Source organism: Apteryx rowi, unplaced genomic scaffold, assembly GCF_003343035.1.
Source record: "Apteryx rowi isolate R43461 unplaced genomic scaffold, aptRow1 scaffold_79, whole genome shotgun sequence".
In the NCBI taxonomy this organism is placed as follows: domain Eukaryota; kingdom Metazoa; phylum Chordata; class Aves; order Apterygiformes; family Apterygidae; genus Apteryx; species Apteryx rowi.
In genome coordinates this window covers 586,455-604,420 of record NW_020451082.1, presented here as the reverse complement: position 1 = coordinate 604,420, position 17,966 = coordinate 586,455, and the positions used below count along the sequence as shown (strand labels likewise).

The window sequence follows — 17,966 nt, the reverse complement described above, 5'->3', positions numbered from 1 at the left end:
CTGTGTGGCCTCATACTTTACCCCACACTCCTCTCCTCCCTTTCCTATTTTCAAAGTATGCAAAATGCAGAAACTGCAGTTACAGCAGACACTTTGAATCTTTTCTGATGCAAYGGCTACACTGAACCTGAAGAGGGAGACACAGGCCACAAGACTGTACAGAGCCCGAGCAAAATCACTAGTACACATTTATACGATTTTTAAATGCTACTGCACAAAAACAGTGAGATCTTGTAAAACTAACACAGCTTCTAAACCACAATTCAATCAAAAGAAAATTCCAAGCAAGGCAGAATATTCCTCATTTCCACCTCTCACAGTAAGTGCCCCCCAAAATGCTGGAAGTGTCTGCAGGGGTCCACAGTAAAATTCTGAAACTGAAATTAACTCCTTGCTCATTACTGCAATACATTTGCAGAATCAGGTAAAACTTAGTAAACAGAATAAGAAGTTGCTCACCCAAGTCATTCACCCTTTGCTCCAGCAAGTAAACCATCTTTATTCAAATGGTGAGCAACCCCAATCCCAGGAAAACAACCCCTTTTCCCTTCTCCAGAACTGGTATCGCATACTTCAGAAATCAGTAGAAATTATCAAAATTAACTTTAAACTTATTTTATCAGCCTTAACCTTGCTCATTAAATCAGCATTAATAAATGAACCACAATGAAATTCTATGGAAACTCCATCCCCAAAGAGAACACAGATTCTGGAGAGATGCATGCAGATCCAGACAGATGAACATCCTCCCTAACTCTGCCTTTTAAAGAAAAAAGAAGCTCTCTGCTGCTCAAAACTCCTTGCCAAATTCAGCACATATTTGAGAAAGGTTCAGGGTAACACTAGAGCCTTATTCTATTTCACTGAATTTTATCCATCACTGTTCAGTTTTGCTCCACCTAAATACACACTCTTATTCTTCTGTCACTTCACAGCCAAACTCTGCTGAGGTGATATGACTGAGCTTCATGTTTTGTGGATGCTCTGTCCAAACAAAAGTTAGAGGATTTATCTGCACCCATTTACCTTGTTTATTCTGGCTCCCATTTCATTACCCTACTATTATACTGGGAATTATTACAGCAGTAATAATTTCCTTTGATCTTGGAATTTCAAAGCACCAGCCAAACATCAGTAAACTAAACCTCATTTTACAGATGGGTAAACTGAGACACTAAGGCTAGCAGATACACAGTGACTRCTGCCCTCTGCTTGTTTTAACACACAATAGGACACCATCTCCTAGAATCACTTAATTCCCTAGAGCCGATCCAACTTTTCCCAAAGCAAGATCTTAGGCTTCACTGAGAAACAAGAAATCCTTCCCCTCCGTGATTAAATTGTCATCTAATTGGAATGAAGCCTGAAAAGCAGGATGGATCCCACTTCTAGGATGTGAGCGTACACAGCATTGCAGTACATTCAAGCACATTGCATTTACCTCTTCTCCAGGCTCAATCTCTTTAACAGCTCTGACTTCAGCCAAGGTCCCTCTGTAAGTTACAATCACATTTGGGCAACAGCTATGGTTCATCAGTGCAACACTGTAAAAGCAGACAAGTAAACCTTTTTTTCCCCCACCACCAAAAGCGACAGGCAAAAAGTTAAATACCACTTCACAAAACAAGTTTAAAAGATTTGAGTCAGTTTCTCTCTCTCCAAGCTGTTTTATTCTGAGGCTTAACATGAAAGTAACCTTGGGAAAATCGGCTGTATGGTTACTTATTCTAACTTATGGAGAATGGCTGTGCTAATGAATCATTACAATTTTAATATTGTATTGTTACAAGTCTAGGCAAGTTATTATTTTCCTATTTTTACAGTTGACAGGGGTATTTGTACAGCTTAACTATCAGCATCCTATGATAGACTATTTTCCCCAGACAGAGAGGAAGGAAAAATGCCTTTAACCTAAAGGAAACAGGTGAAAATATGGGAAACCAAAAGACACTTGCTGCATTGCAAACTATGATCAGTGTTAAAATTTTAGCTAGCTTCTGTACAAAAAAACAGAACAAAAAAACCAAAAAACCCCCACAGCCTCCAAGTTTAAAGCAGGAAGGAGGATATTTCTGTCTGTTTGTTATATAAGCACAAGAATTATGCAAAAACCTTGCCTGCTAGAGAAAAGTACTCTCCCCTGCTACCAAACTCAAAGAAAGAACAATTTGCAGGTTATTTAAGATAAAATGTATAATTTTCATTTTTTTCCTCCAATCTACCAAAATAATAATTGTCTCTTCAGTCTTCTTAGCTCATAGGCATGTGAACTTTCCTACTGTTAGGAAAGACATGGCTCTCAGATGCTGAGCATTTATAAAGGAAGGTGCAGAACATGTTTCCAGGAGATCCTGGTTTAATATTCTCCTCTCCCACCATGTCTCTGATCCTGGGCATTTCAAGGCCTTCATTTCCAATCTGCAGGTAAGGGATAAGGAATGCAGACCTGCCTAAAGAAGGAGAGTCTTTGAAACAAGGACTAGCTACTACTGTCTACAGAAAGCACTTATCAAAATCAGATCCTGCTCTAATTGGGCACCTGTAAGTTTCAGATTACTTCAACATGGACAGCCTACTAGCACTCCAGGCCTCCCAAGGAAGCCAATCTAAGCACAGAGTGATATTGCTTTCAATATGGGGTTTGTAAAGAACAGGGATAGAAACTATCCTCCTTTGCTACAACATTAAAATGGGAAGGACAGAATTAACTGGAAGAAACTTTCCTCGTCCTCAGCCTTAGAGAGAGCTGTGCTCCACAGTCCACAAACTGCAGTTAACACTTAACATCTGCAGTTTATTTGTAAAGCTGAGGCACTTGTACATATTTTTTCCACTGTCATAGCAACATAAAACATCACAGTTTTAAAAACATCTGAGGAGGCTGAAAGAATTTATGAAAGGGATTTACTGTTTGCAAAGGAACAAAGGTAGAAGGGATGTTGTTCGGAGAACACCAGGTGAAGGATTATACTCAGCCAAAGCAGAAAGTTGTGAATAGACCAGATCACCTGCAATCCTTTTCATTTTGCTTTGATCRTTACATGACGTTCCTGTCCAGAACCTGCCAGCAGCGTAAGTCATTGTTTCCTACCAGCCTGCATATAGTTCATAATCTAAGCTTTAGGACTTCAGAGCAAATTCCAAGTGCAATTTCACTAAAATTACCAGATTTTTCAGCAAAGCTGGTGCATATCATGAGATGTATTCTGGAGTATTTTACTAGGGGACAATACAGGAAGATAATTAAAAGGAGACAAATTAATATTAAATGTTTGATTAAATTTCTTTCAGTACAGATCTACATCCATACATGCATAGTTTTTATTGTTTATAAATAAGTTATTTTTTAAAATACTATATACTCAACCTACTCAGGAAATATGGCTGATCCCAAATGAGAGAGTTCTTCATCTTCAATTGTGAAGCCATTACAGTTAACCTAAGGAAAAAGGGAGAGACACTAACTCAGCTTCTCGTCAGCCTTCTACTCCACACTCATATGTCACATTCTCACACTTCAAAGTCAACTGCAGAAATTTGCTTACAGTTTTGTCTACACCTCACCAGTACAGAACTACATGACATCTCAGAAAGAGAAGGGAGGACAAAGTCCCTAGCCCAAGGAACATGCAGTACTGTAAGGGACTGACAGTCCAATACCTGCACTTGCTCAGGACATAGCAACTCAGAGAGCACTCCTTGGAGGGCCAGTCAAGAGAAATGGGGCTTGAAAAGAGTGCTAGAAAGTGTGTCAGACAAGCAAGACCATCACAAACATGAAGCAAGGCCTGATACCCAAGAGACCGAAGAGGCCATGATGAGTAAAGGATTGAAACAGCACTACAAGTGCAAGGAACAACGCAGGGGTAAACAGCAAACTCAGCCAGGCTGGGGCAGTGCAGAGCTTATATTATGCAGACAGGGCACAACGAAGCTGTTACCTGGTCAAGGGCTGCACATATCAACTACAACTACAGCACATGCAAGAACAACAGTGGTGAGCAAGATTCGAACCTCCTATCGACATAGAATAAAAGTTATCAAAAGAAACAGAAAAAGGACAGTGTGTGAGGAACTGCAATCCTAATTTAAACACTGGCACAGGATAAAAAGATCTTGTTTATAAATTTTTATTAAAGAATAGTGTCAAACAGGTTTTAAAACCTTTTCCTGTTTTATCTTCAACTAAACTCAAAGGAATCTTATATGAGTTTCAGCCTTTTTTCATTTGGTTTGTGTGTCTGCAGTGATCAAAATGCACCTCAATCAAATACTTTATTCCACTTCTACTGCAAGTCACGTTCATGCCAGCACAAAGAAAACTCTCTCCATCCTCACCAACATCTCCCTACAATCATCAGAATAGTCACAGAAGTGCGAGAAAACATTAAAACATCTATTGTCACATGAGCAAGCTGAAGCTACAATGAACACAGGACAGTCAATAAAACACAGTGCAAGTACTTGCTCTGGAAGGGTAAGAGTTGATGACAAACACTATGAACAATCTTATGCTCCACAAGCTGGAATGCAGTTCTGAAATGCCCAGATACTGCCCAAACCCACCCCTCAAGTATGAACTGTTCAGGATGAGTTCATTGTTATGAAAAGTGTCCTGTTCCTCTGACTCACTCATCAGCATCTTCGATATCATTACTTGATCTTTATGCTGCTATTTTTAGCAAGATAGCATCCAAAGGCTCCTTGTCTCTCAAGATGAGCATGCTACTGCACTAGCCAATGCATGAGCATACCTGAACCAAAACCAAAATGTAACTGCTGAACATAAAAACAATAGAACGGAATGATTATATCAGCAGCAAGTAAGAACATAAGGCTACAAAGGCTGACATGGAGAACAGCTTGATGGTTCTGAATCACAGGAAAATATTTAAAAATATGTAGTGAGTTATCATCAACTCCCCTCCACCAGGCCAGAGACAACCCACTTCTTGAATGCATCATACCAGAAATGACACACGAGGAAGAATTAGAAGGGATGAGATACCTCTGGTTTCACCAGAGGAATGCATGACTAAAAAAGGCAGCATGGAGGAAGTAAAGGGACATAAGTGAGAGAACTAGAGCTTAAGGTTGTTTCCAATGGTGGAACACAGAAAATGTGCAGAGGGAGGCACAAAATTATGCAAGCTCTTCAAGGAAGGGATGAGACACTTGTTCTTGAGACAAGAGAGAAACTGTTTGAATAGTATGACAAGGTGAGACTGAGGCAGAAGAGTCTCTGTCTGAAGAGCTATGTTCCATAGAGACAAAAGAGAGCATAAGGATGCAAACAGCCAGGGAAGAGAGCAGTGAGAGACAAGGATGGTTTGGACAAAAATCTTTGCTCCATTCAAAAGGACCAGTTACATGTTAGCTATGTTGAGTAAGATGCAACACTATACCCAGACCACACAGAGCAGTAAGCAAGGAATCAGAGATGCTCAAGTCCCAAACCATTTTCCAGAGTCACAGGGAGAAAGAATGTCAAATGAAGCAAAGTAGGCACCAGGAGGTCAGAGTAAGTGTTAAAGCAGAACAAAAGAGCAACAGCGTATCCACACTATTGTTTTTAGCTCAAGTTAATTAATTGCTAGGAAACATGTTTGTATAAATCAAGTATATCAAGTATATCAAATCAAGTATAGCCCCTTCTTCCAGAAGGGCTTCATGCTGGAGCTGAAACTTCAAAAGGTCGTGTCCTGTGAAAAACTTTTAAGGAACATCCAGATGACCTTTGGAGATTTTAGTTCCAACAACTGCAACGTCCACAGTAGTAAATAGCTCCCTTACGGTCATGATGAGTTTAAGCTGATGTTTAAAAGTGACATTAGAAACCCAGAGGAAAAACTGGGTAGAATATCAGATCTGGGAGTCAGCAACTCACAGAAGGCAGTTAAGGTATTGTGATATGGTGGAGCTGCTCCAGGACAGGACATAAAGGGAAAGTCGTTTTAGACAAGACAACTTAATCTTTGGGGATTCTGGCTACATCCTAACAAAAATACTCAGAAACACCACGAGAAACTGGATGTCCTGACTTCTTTAAAGTATCCCCTTGACAAATATAAATGGTGAAGTTTTCAAAACAGAAGAACTTTTTATTGAAGGAAAATGTATAATTATGAACAACTGAATAGATGATGGGCAATGGAATATGCTAAAGAATCATTCACCTACAGCATAACAGATTACATCTGTATTAAGCTAATAGTGACTATGCCTTCTTGTTGGTAGATGACAGGCTGTATGAAAAGGGTGGTACTATTTCAGCTTCTGTCAGAGCAGTCAGCATTTATCCACATCTCAAAAAAAGTTAACCAAATGAACTTTTTATTCAGAAGTACAAGTTTAACATTAACTTATTTTGAAATAAAGGAGAAAAAGAAGGAAATGTAGCTTTTAGCATTCTAGTGTATTATTCCATCCATTACAATATATTCAATTTAGATGTGTATGAAAATCAGGTGAGAGAAAGCGGTGACACATTTCAGAAGTTACAACAAGAAATCCTGCCTTTCATCTCTCCAGACTACCTGACTGCATTTAAAAGTCACAGACTGGATAAAGATTCAGACTGCTCTTCCCAGTTCTCTGAAGTTTTCTATCTGTGAAGAAGGTTGAATATGATCACCATCTGACCACCAAGGATTTCCACAAGCTTAAAGCCTGAATGAAGAGTTCTGCTTTCACACAGTCTCATACCAGCAACCTGTTGTACATGAAGCCAGTCCTACAACCACCGCACTATGCTTGGCCCACAAGAAGCCTAACTTCAACAGAGCTGTTTCTTCTTCTTCAGTGTTTGAGAAGCACCTCATAAAAAGTCTGCAGACAAGAGTCTCTCCCCTCATTACTGAAGCAGGGCATGTCCAGCCACTTCTGGCCAAGGAAGCACATCCTCTCCATCAAGTACACTCAGCACTCCCTACAATAAGCAAAGAGCTACCATTTCCATTGCTGTTAATATTTTGCTCCTTTCACAAAGGCTAAACTCCTACAGCATCATCCACCTAAGGGGATTGTGTTCTAGCCAACTTACTTGTGCAAAGAGAACTACAAGGGCAGCATTGTCAGGGAACTCCATGTGCTTTGAATAAAAGTGATGAAGAGCAGCAATGTCGTTCTGAATCAGCTCTCTCTTTTCATTGTCTAGTTTGTCAAGGTCTGTGGACAAAGAAGATATTCCATTTCAGTTACAGGAATACTCCCCCATGAACCGTGGCTAGATCTAGGTTAGAACAGGCCTGTACTTAGGCAGAAACCCTTCAAAGAACAGCTACTTGGAAGTGCTGCAAGAAGTCTCTGTTCTTCAGTAAAAGTAATGCTTCTCCTGCCAAGGCCACACATGCACTACAAGAACATGCAGGATTAAAAAGTCTTTTCTAACATCTTTACATTAACAGGAAATTAGACTTAAATTTTCCTCTGTTGGCCCTGGTTACCTCTAGCAGCATATCAACTGTGGATAACTTATGAGCTACCCGGTCCCATCTACTGTGGTATGAAGTCACATTCAACATCACACTTCTTGATACATGCTTTACATAGTGAAACTTCCTCGTATGGACCCACTCCTCATCAGTACAAACCAGCCCAGACGCCTTCTAAGAAACACGGCTTATCCCTGCTTTCAAAAGATGTGGTCTTTCCTAGTAGTAATGGCCTAACTACTTGTGGCCATCCATGACGGGGACCTAAAAAAGGTTGACATTAACACTGGGGCTAGTCACCAGGGTTTCCCCTGACAGTAAAAGGAGGATAACACGAGGGTGCCTAGGAGTGCAATCCACGTGGCCTATTGCAGACACCTGCTTCAGGATGCAACAAAGAGTGCCTGAGAATGCCTGCATCTTCATGGGCTGGAGGGTGATAACCAACAGACGTGTGTTTAATCCGCAGATATCTGAAGATAACAGGTAATGACAGGTACATCAGTGGAAATGTTACCCTGCTCTGGTCCATGACAAGCTCTAGCCAAAGCCGTGGCCCACAGAACATTCTGACGCCTGAGCCATGCAGAGAGAAYGAGAAGATGGATTATATACTCCTGGCCCCTTCTCACTCTTAGGCCCTTTTGCCTCAGAAGCAGAGTGTTGAAAGTTTTTCCTAATCCTCTTTCGCACAGCAGCAGCATCACCACCTCTGTGGTGGTCTAAGAGAGCCAGCAACTCATCATTTTCCCTTCCCCAACTCAATATAACAGCAGAAAGAAAAACAGGTGATCCGAGAAAAGGCTGCACAACAGTAGAAGAGGGGGGAAAGGATTTATAAGAGCAGACATGAATGAGGGGAGAATCCCAGAACACTGGGTAAATTGAAATGGGACAATTTCACGAGAATTAGGGCAAGCCAGAAATAAGAAGTTTTAAGCTTCCAAATGACAGCCGGGTGTCTTCTCCTCACTTACCCACCCAGGAAGTTACAAAGAATGAGGCAACTTCTGAAGATGCCAAAGATGTGGTAAAAGATGAGGAGAGTCAACAAGGCAGAAAGAACACAGAGTTCTTACTAACAAAATCACACACAAAAGAAGGGTTCCTAGAGCACAAGGGGGACATGGCAACAGAAAAAACATTTCAGTCTTTCAGCTCCCAAATTTATAAATTATTTGCACCGAAGATAAGCTGCAATGAAGAAGAATATGCAGAAATTACTTCAGCACCTACACTTCCTCCTCAAGATCACACCTACTAACCTACTTATAGAAATTATACTTGTCTTAGGCAAAGTCAAATGTTGGCATTTTTCCCCCTTATTTCCCCTGTAATCCCAACAGCTGTGATAACAACTTTTGACCATAAAGCAAGTAAGACTATGAAATCTTGCTGTGTTTGGTTACTTTGCTACCTCAAATTCTGGAAACGGCTGTATTTATTCAGCATTTTATAAAGGTATTTGGAAACTATCAGGGCAAGAAACATGAACATATAAACCTGTTATCTCCTTGAGTATTACCTCCAGGACCAAGAAAGAGAAATGAAAAATCAGTGAAAATTATGCCAGGACAGTTACTAGTCCTCTCGTTGCTCAATTTCTAACTCTGCCTCACTGGACATAAAGATTAGCCTTCCAATTAAAAGCAAGCTATTGCCTCATCTCTTCCCCTGGATTATTTTGGAGCATTTAGGACATGGAATTTCAACACAATCACATATAACATGTCAGATTTGACTGGCAGTGACAGATACTGAAGCACAGTCCAGAGGGTTCTGCAATTAGCCCCTTAGTCACTGTCACCATCAAGCAACTGTGCTGTCTCTGATTTTATGCCTCCTGGTAACAAATACCAGCTATTTTAATTTTATAACATTACAATTCTCAAAAGACACTAGAGTACCAGAAAAGTCATGAGATGGATGTATGCTACATAATTAATTCTGTCTAGGTTTTCACCCTTGTTTCACAACCCCTGCAAGCCACCAAGCAAAAAAACAAAACAAAACAAACAAAAAAAAGAGCACTGYACTTTCACAAAAACTAGGAACCACAATTCTCTTTGTTTACCCCTTCCTCCAACAGGASTGGGATGCTCAGAGAGGTTTTGTTGGAGAGGGGCCAAGGGATAAAGCAAATCCTGAATATAGAAAACTGCCTCTGTTTAACTGCAAGCTTTTTTACTTACGTGATTCAAACTCTTTTACAGCAAGCCACTTCTCTGATTCTGTCCTTTCAGGATGAGCTTTCTAGCAATAAGGGGAAAAAGAAGCAACAACAAGAAAGTGTTTTAATTTTTTTAAGTAGGCAGTTTTGTCTATTACTTACCTGTAAAACAAACAAACCCAGATCCACACTGTGTGGAAGTCAATGAATAGCAATGAGTTAAATCAACTAACCTTTCTAAAGCCATAGAAATATTCTCTCTGCCCCAAATTAGGCAGCCAAAGATTAACTCCTATCAAATTTATATACATAAACTGAACCGTATTTTAAATATGTCATTTGCTTTGTTCTAGACACCCAGAAAGCTGCTAACAACAGCGAGCAGGCAGGAGACAGGCTTCGCTTTGAGGAAAGTGAATAAACTGACTGTTGACAGAGTTCAAAAGCAATGCTCCATTGTTGGCCTAAGGCCACTTCTTTGTAATCTTGGCCATTAAATATGGCTTTGCAGGTGGCCCAGCAGCTGAGGTTCAGGGACTATGGTTTGCATATTTAGCTTTTATATGACATGAAGGGTTCTCCCCCCTCCCTGCAAGCGATAAAAGCACAAATTTATTCCAATGACTTTTTGTCATTAAACATCCGATTTTGTTTGTGGATCACCATTAAACCAAGCTTTAATTGAGACACACACACATGCATGCACACACACATCTACACACGCAGGGAGTATGCAGCCACCTTCCCAGCAGGTCATCAAAACCCTGACTACATACGGTATCCAGGTTGCCCTTGTCATGTAAGTAGACCTCGATCACACAAACACGCTTCAAAGAGAATTTGTTTTTGCAGAGAGAATTTAGAGCTCTACAAAGATATCCAGTGTAATAACCTTGAAACTTATGAATCCTGCCTCTCTCTGTAAGTGCTGGCACTGTCCTCACAGTTTCCATATAGTAAGGAACACTGAAACGGTGGTTGACTCTGCAATATTATTTCCTTATTAATTACGTTCCCTTTTTCCAAAGACCAAGCATCTGTGATTTCTCTCTCAAGCTCTGTCTTTCACCAGGCAAAACCAGCAACCATAAACATTTATGCTCAAATACCTCAGAAGTGTTCCAGTCTCACATATGCATTGGGAGTTATACAGTACACAGTGCCATACTGTTTCTTTCAGCTGTAACTGCACAACAGGGCAACTGCTTCATAAAGATATCAGTGCCTGCTGACAGATAACACAAGGAGCATTCCTCAGAATTTAACAATATATACCAAGTCTAATTCTTCTTTCTCTTCCATAGACTTGGCCTTACTGTTAGTCTGGATAGGTAACTGAGAGCTCCAATCTACCAGAAGAGAGGATGAAACTCCACAAACATCGTGACAGTATCAGTAAAATTATTCCATTTCTGGACTCTATTCAACACTACCTTGGTCATAGGTGATAGATAWACAGCTTAAAAGCACATCAGCCTGTTACCGTCTTCCCCCAAAGTCTCTGGCTGGACCATCATGGCCCTGACAGTGCTGCAGTGGTTGGACTGTTAGTTCATTCAGCTGCTCATGCTCTATACTACACCCATCTGTACACAGGAAGCTGGCACATACGCGCTTTGCAGGGACAGTTACTGTAGGTCAATTTTCATTTTCCTGCCTTCCCTGGCACCCAGAGCAGGAACATATCTCCCAAATCCAGTCTTCTGCTCACCTGTTTGGCAAGGATCCTTGCCGTCAGCCTCACAGTCTCTGAGGGATTCCAGCTCTGCCCAAAAGCGCACATGGCGGAACACTCCAGCTTGTGCATTGGCCAGTCTTCCTTCTGAAAACACAGAAAAATATTTTWAAAAAATTAAGCCATGAAGATAAAGGGATGAAAAAGAGGATGCAGCAAGTCCTGCCAGATCCTAGAGGTCAAGTGAAATGTGTTTCCTTTGAAAGAATAAGATGACGCTCACTAAATCTGAACAAAAGCTTGAGTCACATTTAAGGGGCACAGCTATCCTGCTGTGTTTTTGAAAAAATTCACAAGGGACAAGTTAAGGTCAGAACATCTTCATTTATTCAGTGGAAAAAAAGAATTAAATGGTGAAGAAGCAAACAGACAACATGATTTATAAATAACCAGTTCTTATTGTTCAGATCAAACATGTGAGGACAGAACAGGTCTAAGTTTGATGGCTTTATTGGGTTCATTTCCRTTTAATACCTTGGTCCCTCATTATGACATGACCCTGGTGTAATCAGGAGTAATGTGTCTGAAGTCAATGGATTCGCAATCACAACAAGAGTCAGTATATGTAAGGTCAGAAACAGACCTATTCAATAGAATTATCAGAATTTTTTCCTTAACTGTTGTAGAGTAAGACTACAGCTAGTCAACAAAAACACTGTATGACAAATAAAAATAAACATATTTTAGTTAAGAATGTATATTATATTCCTAGCTCAGCATACATCAAAAATTGGAGCGATGGCACAAGTCACTGATTTCTCTGCACTGTACTAACTCCCTCCAAAGCAACAGAAACTTTCAAAGATTAGCACAGAATCACAGATTAACACTGCAGTGGCACTCAGAGCCTGGCACAGGCCTTTGCCAGACTGCATCGTTTCATTTTATTTCTTTATTCAGATATAGAATATTCTTATTTCTGTAATGAACCACTGCACAATTATTTATTTCTGTATCTCAACCCAGACACACATTTAAAGCAATGTGTTATAACAAGCCTATATCTTTTCTTCCTGTAAAAGGAACATCAGGTTGTGTTTTCAGATGAGATTTAATCTGCTGGAAAATGGCAATGGTGGAAAGAAATCACAACAAATCCCACAAATTTATAACTGGAAGTGAAACCTGAAGCACCTTTTGCAGCCTCCAGAAAGCTCTTAATTCCCCTTACTATGACTTGCACAGTATCACAAACCCTGTGTTAGCTCATACNACAAAAAAAAAAAAAAAAGAAAAGAAAAAAAAAAGAAGAAGAAAAAACCAATAGCCCATCTGAGTGGCTGAGTGCTGAGTGACAGGAACAGAAGAAACACAGCGTTTCACTCAGCTGCCTAACTATAGACATCTAGTGCCATTTGAGACATTCTAGGCTATCTAAAACAGCTATGTGGGACCAGCAGATATGATACAGGACTTCTGGGAGACCCATTCGCTGCTGGAGCAGTAGCTGGAGGTCACATAGGACAAGCCAAGGCACCTTGAGCAGCCAGCTGAATCAGGCCCCCACCCCAGTGTCTCCTGGCTCAGCTGGCGCACTTATTTAATGTTTTTGCACATCAAAATAAAAGCCAAGAACCCCAACCTCAGACTTTGTACACCACAAGATTCTTCCATTGCAAATGGTCATTTTTAACTGCCCTAGGCATAGACAGTTTTATGAGTTTATCCTATTAGGAAAAGAAACCTGAAAACTTGCACCAGCCTCACATGCAATTTGAAGCAGTGCTATACTGCAAGGGCATTCAAGCCCTGACAAGGTCATATTCGTTGTCCTTAATATCTCAATATGTTATTTCCAAAAAATCCTATGTACAGGTTGCATGAAATAAGCTCAAGCGTAAAAGTTCTAAGAGGACACAGCCATCCAGACCAAGAGAACTAAAATAGTATATTATGCAGTAACCATGTCATGTGAAATAACACTCTCAACTGTCCTACAGCTGTCACACTACAAAATGTGTCCCCAGAGATGCCTATTTCCTATGCACCGAGACCGCTAGTTGGAAAATTCCCATTAGCCTTTGGTTAGGAACCCACAAGCTAAAGCCTAAGCGAGATGGACTAAGGCCTCATTCTTCACCCACCGCACACCCACAACACCCACCAGCTTCCACCTGAATTCCCAGTGCATAAGAAGTGAAGGAACAGAACCTAAAGTTTTATGCAACTCACATTCGCATACACACTGGTTGAATAAACAAGAGAGATTACCTGATAAAACAAAACCAAGATACAAAATCATGCGCCTGTCTCAAAGCAGTGTTTTAAAAATCCATTTGTTCCCTTTATTCTTTAAACATTGTTAATTAAAATCTTTCCTGAGGCAGAATCATACTGAGTTATGTGAACTAGTAGGGRGGTTAAAGGGACAAGACACGACTGAATTGTGCAGAATGAGATAAAAGCCTGAAACACTACAAGAACAGAGAGTAGTGATGACTGAGTAATACCTGCGATGGAAACACTGCGACAGCAGCTTCCCCTGCTATCACAGCAGGACTGTGTTTTGCATTCTTTTCCACGTTTTCTCTAGGTAGTTTGAATTATAGCAGGTAGCATTGTTCTAGCTGAATCCCTAATGCTACATTAATGATATTTTCTTCCTATTTTCATTACATCCGCAGTATTTTTCCCTTCATTTCAGATTGAGTGACAACATTTTTGGAACTGAAGTTCTCTAAAGCTTATGCTTTTCACATCAAAGCATGGAAACAATCTTCTCCATCAGTTCTTCAAAATGATTTCATCATCCAGAACTACTGGATTAATTCCCAGAACACTCGCATATACTTCAGCATTAAAAAACAAAACAAAACAAAAAAATCCATAATACTCAGACAGTAAGACTTAATGCCGAACAAATGTCCTGACTACTCCTTTCTGACATGGAATTTTTCAGTGCCGTGTAAAATTATTGTTGTGTTTCACTTGATCAAGATGACACGCGCAAATACTAGAAAGAAATGCTGGACAAGCCACTGTAGTGGTTAGTTTAGCCCAGTTCTTCATATGCTTGAGGCCTGATTCTGCCGCTTATGCTCAAATTGTATTTAACTCCCTAAATTTATTTCGGTGAGGCCACTTCTGATGTGTGGTATTATCCAGTAAAGTACTCTGATATAGTCCTTCATCAGGCAGCGAAGCTAAGAGTTTCACATGTCTTTACATCCTTCCCATTTACACAATGCTGGGCTAGACAGGATATTTGACTTCTGTGGGTTAATGATCAAAAAGTTCACAGAAGCCATTTTTCAAAGAAAATTACACAGAGAAAGAGTTTGCGGATAGATCCCTCCCCAAGGCAGGCTCAAACAGAGACTTGCGGTGTTCCAGATTCCTCTCATGCAGAAACCTTACAGCAAAAATTTTAGTATTTCTTCTACAAGTCATTGAAGAGGACTGAACAAAAACTGACTTCTGCAAGGCCCCATTTAAAACACATCTGCTTGATGCTGATTCCAGGTCTACAGCTACATGTGGAGACTTACTAGCTGGCTAAAAATATGTTTCCCTCACTGCAGAAATACTAACTACAACATTCTTTAACATGACACATTAAGAACAACTCCTAAATATTTTGTTGGAAAATATACTTCAAACAAGGAAAGTGGGTACCAAAACATTTAAACATTTCCTTCTGCACTTTGGCTGGCTGACCTCCACTCTGCCTAGGATAAACAATAGCAATGTGTAATGAGAGAAAGAGGAGCTCCAGTAGCTGGTTCAAGTTCACCAGTTCCACAGTTGTACCCATGTAACCCTCTTAAAACATTTCTCTTCAAAGTTGTTTCAGCAGCTAATTTCTGAGGAGAAAAAATAAGCACAGGTCTCCTGCTGTTTGACTAAAATTATTATAATTTAAGAAGTCAAGACCGGAACAGCTGCAGAGGGGCTCTGAAAGGCACTAGTGTAATAACAGGCCTGTGCTTTGAGGAAGCAGTAGTGAACAGCAGAATGGCATGAATTAGCTGGAAACCCTTTTAAAAGGGGAACTGGATTAGGGGCTGGGAAAGGAAAGAAGCGGCAAACTAAGGCTACATCCTCAGTTGTATCCAATCAACCCACAAATCATCAAGGCAGCAACATCTATTGGAAGTAAAGACAACGTTCACTTTCACGCATCCCATGCCTGAGACTAACTCGGTGCCTATGCAACTGTCCAGCTTAATACAGAACAGGCTTAAAGTTTTTTTTTTATATATATATATATATATATATATATATATANTATATATATATATATATATATATATATATATATATACATATATATATAAATATATATCCTAGAAGCAAAATAATAGACCAAAACAGCACTAGGACTCCAAGTGGCAGTAAGGGAACTAAGGCAGGCCTGGAGGATGAGTGTGAGTGTGTGTATATATCAAGAGAGACCCCTAAATAAACTAGCCACTCTACCACTGCAAGACTGTCTTCCATTGAGTTAACTCTCACAGTAAGCGTGACATTACAGCACTACCTGTCCCTGCTAACCAGGGCAAAGGGATCCTACTGCAACACAGGACTTGGTCTGTGCATCAAATACCTGGCCACATAGAAGTTGCGTTCCTTTCCCATTTGTGCGACCTTCAGCAAGTCAATATATCTTTGTGTATCTACATCCCCATTTGCAAACACAGAAATGCCCAAAAGAGTGCTGTGAGGCTTGATTCATTAAATGTTTGGAAAGTATTTTCAGAACCGCCAAAGAAGCATACAGCTCAATATAGCAGACCAAACGTGCTTTCAAGGAAGACCATGCAGTGTCACTGCCTTTATTTTCAATAACCACATTTTTCTGACAGCAGAAAAAAAATCCCATTCAACTGAAATGTACTCTAGTGAGAGGAAGATGTGTGCAGTTATAAAATCGATATTTCTGAAAAAAAAAAACCCAAAACATTTATTTACTGCTGAACACTTTCACCCCTTTCTCTTGTCTTTTTCTTCTGATCTGTCTCTCCCCACAACTAAAAAGAATTCTTTTGAATCAACTGTGTTATAGCAGGTCTTTTAGTAAGAAAGGAGTAAGCTGAGAAGAAACTGTCTTTCCATCCCATGCAATACACTCAATGTGATGAACACCTGTCAAACTGAACTACATGGAGTTTTATCAGAGTAACAAGGTGTTAGCTAACACTAAATTCATTCATGTTCCTGGTGGATACATGTAATTTTTAGCTGAATTGAACAAAGAAAACATAGATTTACAGAGATTTACAGAGATAATTAACTTAAAAAAAATCAAATGAACAATGCTGTAAGAGCTTTTAAGTATAGCCCAACACTTTTATTAGCATGGCATGACCAAGACCAGAGCAGGAAGTCTCACATCCATGGAAGTAAAAGAGAAACATTAACTGTACATCCCAGTGTTACAAGTTCAGTATCAAGGCACAAATGTCCTTTTTGGCTTTGACAAAGAACTGCTGAACTGCTGAAAATTGCCTTTGACCAAGACAAGGATGAAGATGCAGTGCAGATTGCCTGTGCAGCATGTAGTCAGTGGAGACTGGTTTCCAGAGAATATTATGCTTGAAGGTAACTTTGAAAGAATGTCAAAGAATTCGGTCTCAACAACATTCAAAAATTTCATCAGACTGACTCAGAAAGGCCCAAAACATGGAAGATAGTGTTGTATCAACTAGAAAGTCAAAAACCCTAGGCAAATCATTAGGAGTCAAATGCTCATCCCTGTGCTTGTCATACTACTGTCTAAATAATGCAACATCATCAAATGCCTTTTTATCTAAAACTTTGTACTATATAGTAATAGGCAGGAAAGATTTTAATTCATTAACTTATCAGACAGTCAGCAGTTCTGCTAAGTGTTCTCTCCTGCAGCTTTAAGGATACTCAGTCTGAACAGTTAAGAATTTTTCTTCTTGGAAGATGCTCCACTACAAGAAAGAGTATTCTGTCTGAAGAAGAAAAAAAAAAAGAAAAGAAAGCAAAACATGGACAAGTCTTTATCCAGGGGAAAGAGAGGAAAAAAAATCATTGTTCTTACAGTGTGAACTTTGTTAAGTCTGCAGGACAAAAGTCAGGACACAGAGCAGGAAAGGAAGGACTTGGAGGTAAAAGCAAAGGACTGTAGATAAGCAGAAGTAAGTTCTATCACTTCCACCACAGTATCTACTTGCTACTTTTCCTGGTGCAAGTCACTGAACTTTCCTACTTCAGTTAATCTGGCAATGACAGTTACCTGCTTCATAAAACATTGAGCTTTATGTTGTAAGAGAAACAACTCAGAATCTCAGATGAAAAGCATTGAAGAGCCAATATATTGTGTTCAATTATTTCCTTCTCTCACACAGCTAAGAGCTCACTAAAAATAACATCATATGGAAGCACCTCTTATAAATAAGTGTTTCTCACGGAGGGATCAGGGGTTGTAGCTATGCTGTCTTTAAAACTCTTCCAGCTTTCTTTCAAGAGCCTTAAGGACACTCATACAGCAAGCACTCACTTTCTTCCCAATGCAACTGCTGTGCTGTCAGTCCTTCAATATTCCGTAAACTATTACAAATCTCATAAAAAATGCATTTATTAGCGTTTTGAATCCTAGTGGTGTTTCAAAACCAGAAGGCCCTTTGACTCATCCATGATTCACCAAGACACTGTGAAA

The 17,966-nt window shown here is 39.9% G+C and overlaps 1 protein-coding gene across 1 annotated transcript in view; it reads right to left on the bottom strand.

Annotated features, from left to right (window-relative positions):
* Positions 1 to 17,966, bottom strand: part of SMYD2 (SET and MYND domain containing 2) — a 30,554-nt gene that overhangs the window by 7,739 nt on the left and 4,849 nt on the right. The window contains exons 3-7 of the mRNA XM_026088866.1: positions 11,315 to 11,425; positions 9,626 to 9,686; positions 7,043 to 7,167; positions 3,372 to 3,439; positions 1,442 to 1,544 (exon numbers count right to left, since the gene is read on the bottom strand). Of these exons, the coding sequence (XP_025944651.1) occupies positions 1,442 to 1,544; positions 3,372 to 3,439; positions 7,043 to 7,167; positions 9,626 to 9,686; positions 11,315 to 11,425 (468 nt within the window). The remainder of the gene's footprint in view (positions 1 to 1,441; positions 1,545 to 3,371; positions 3,440 to 7,042; positions 7,168 to 9,625; positions 9,687 to 11,314; positions 11,426 to 17,966) is intronic.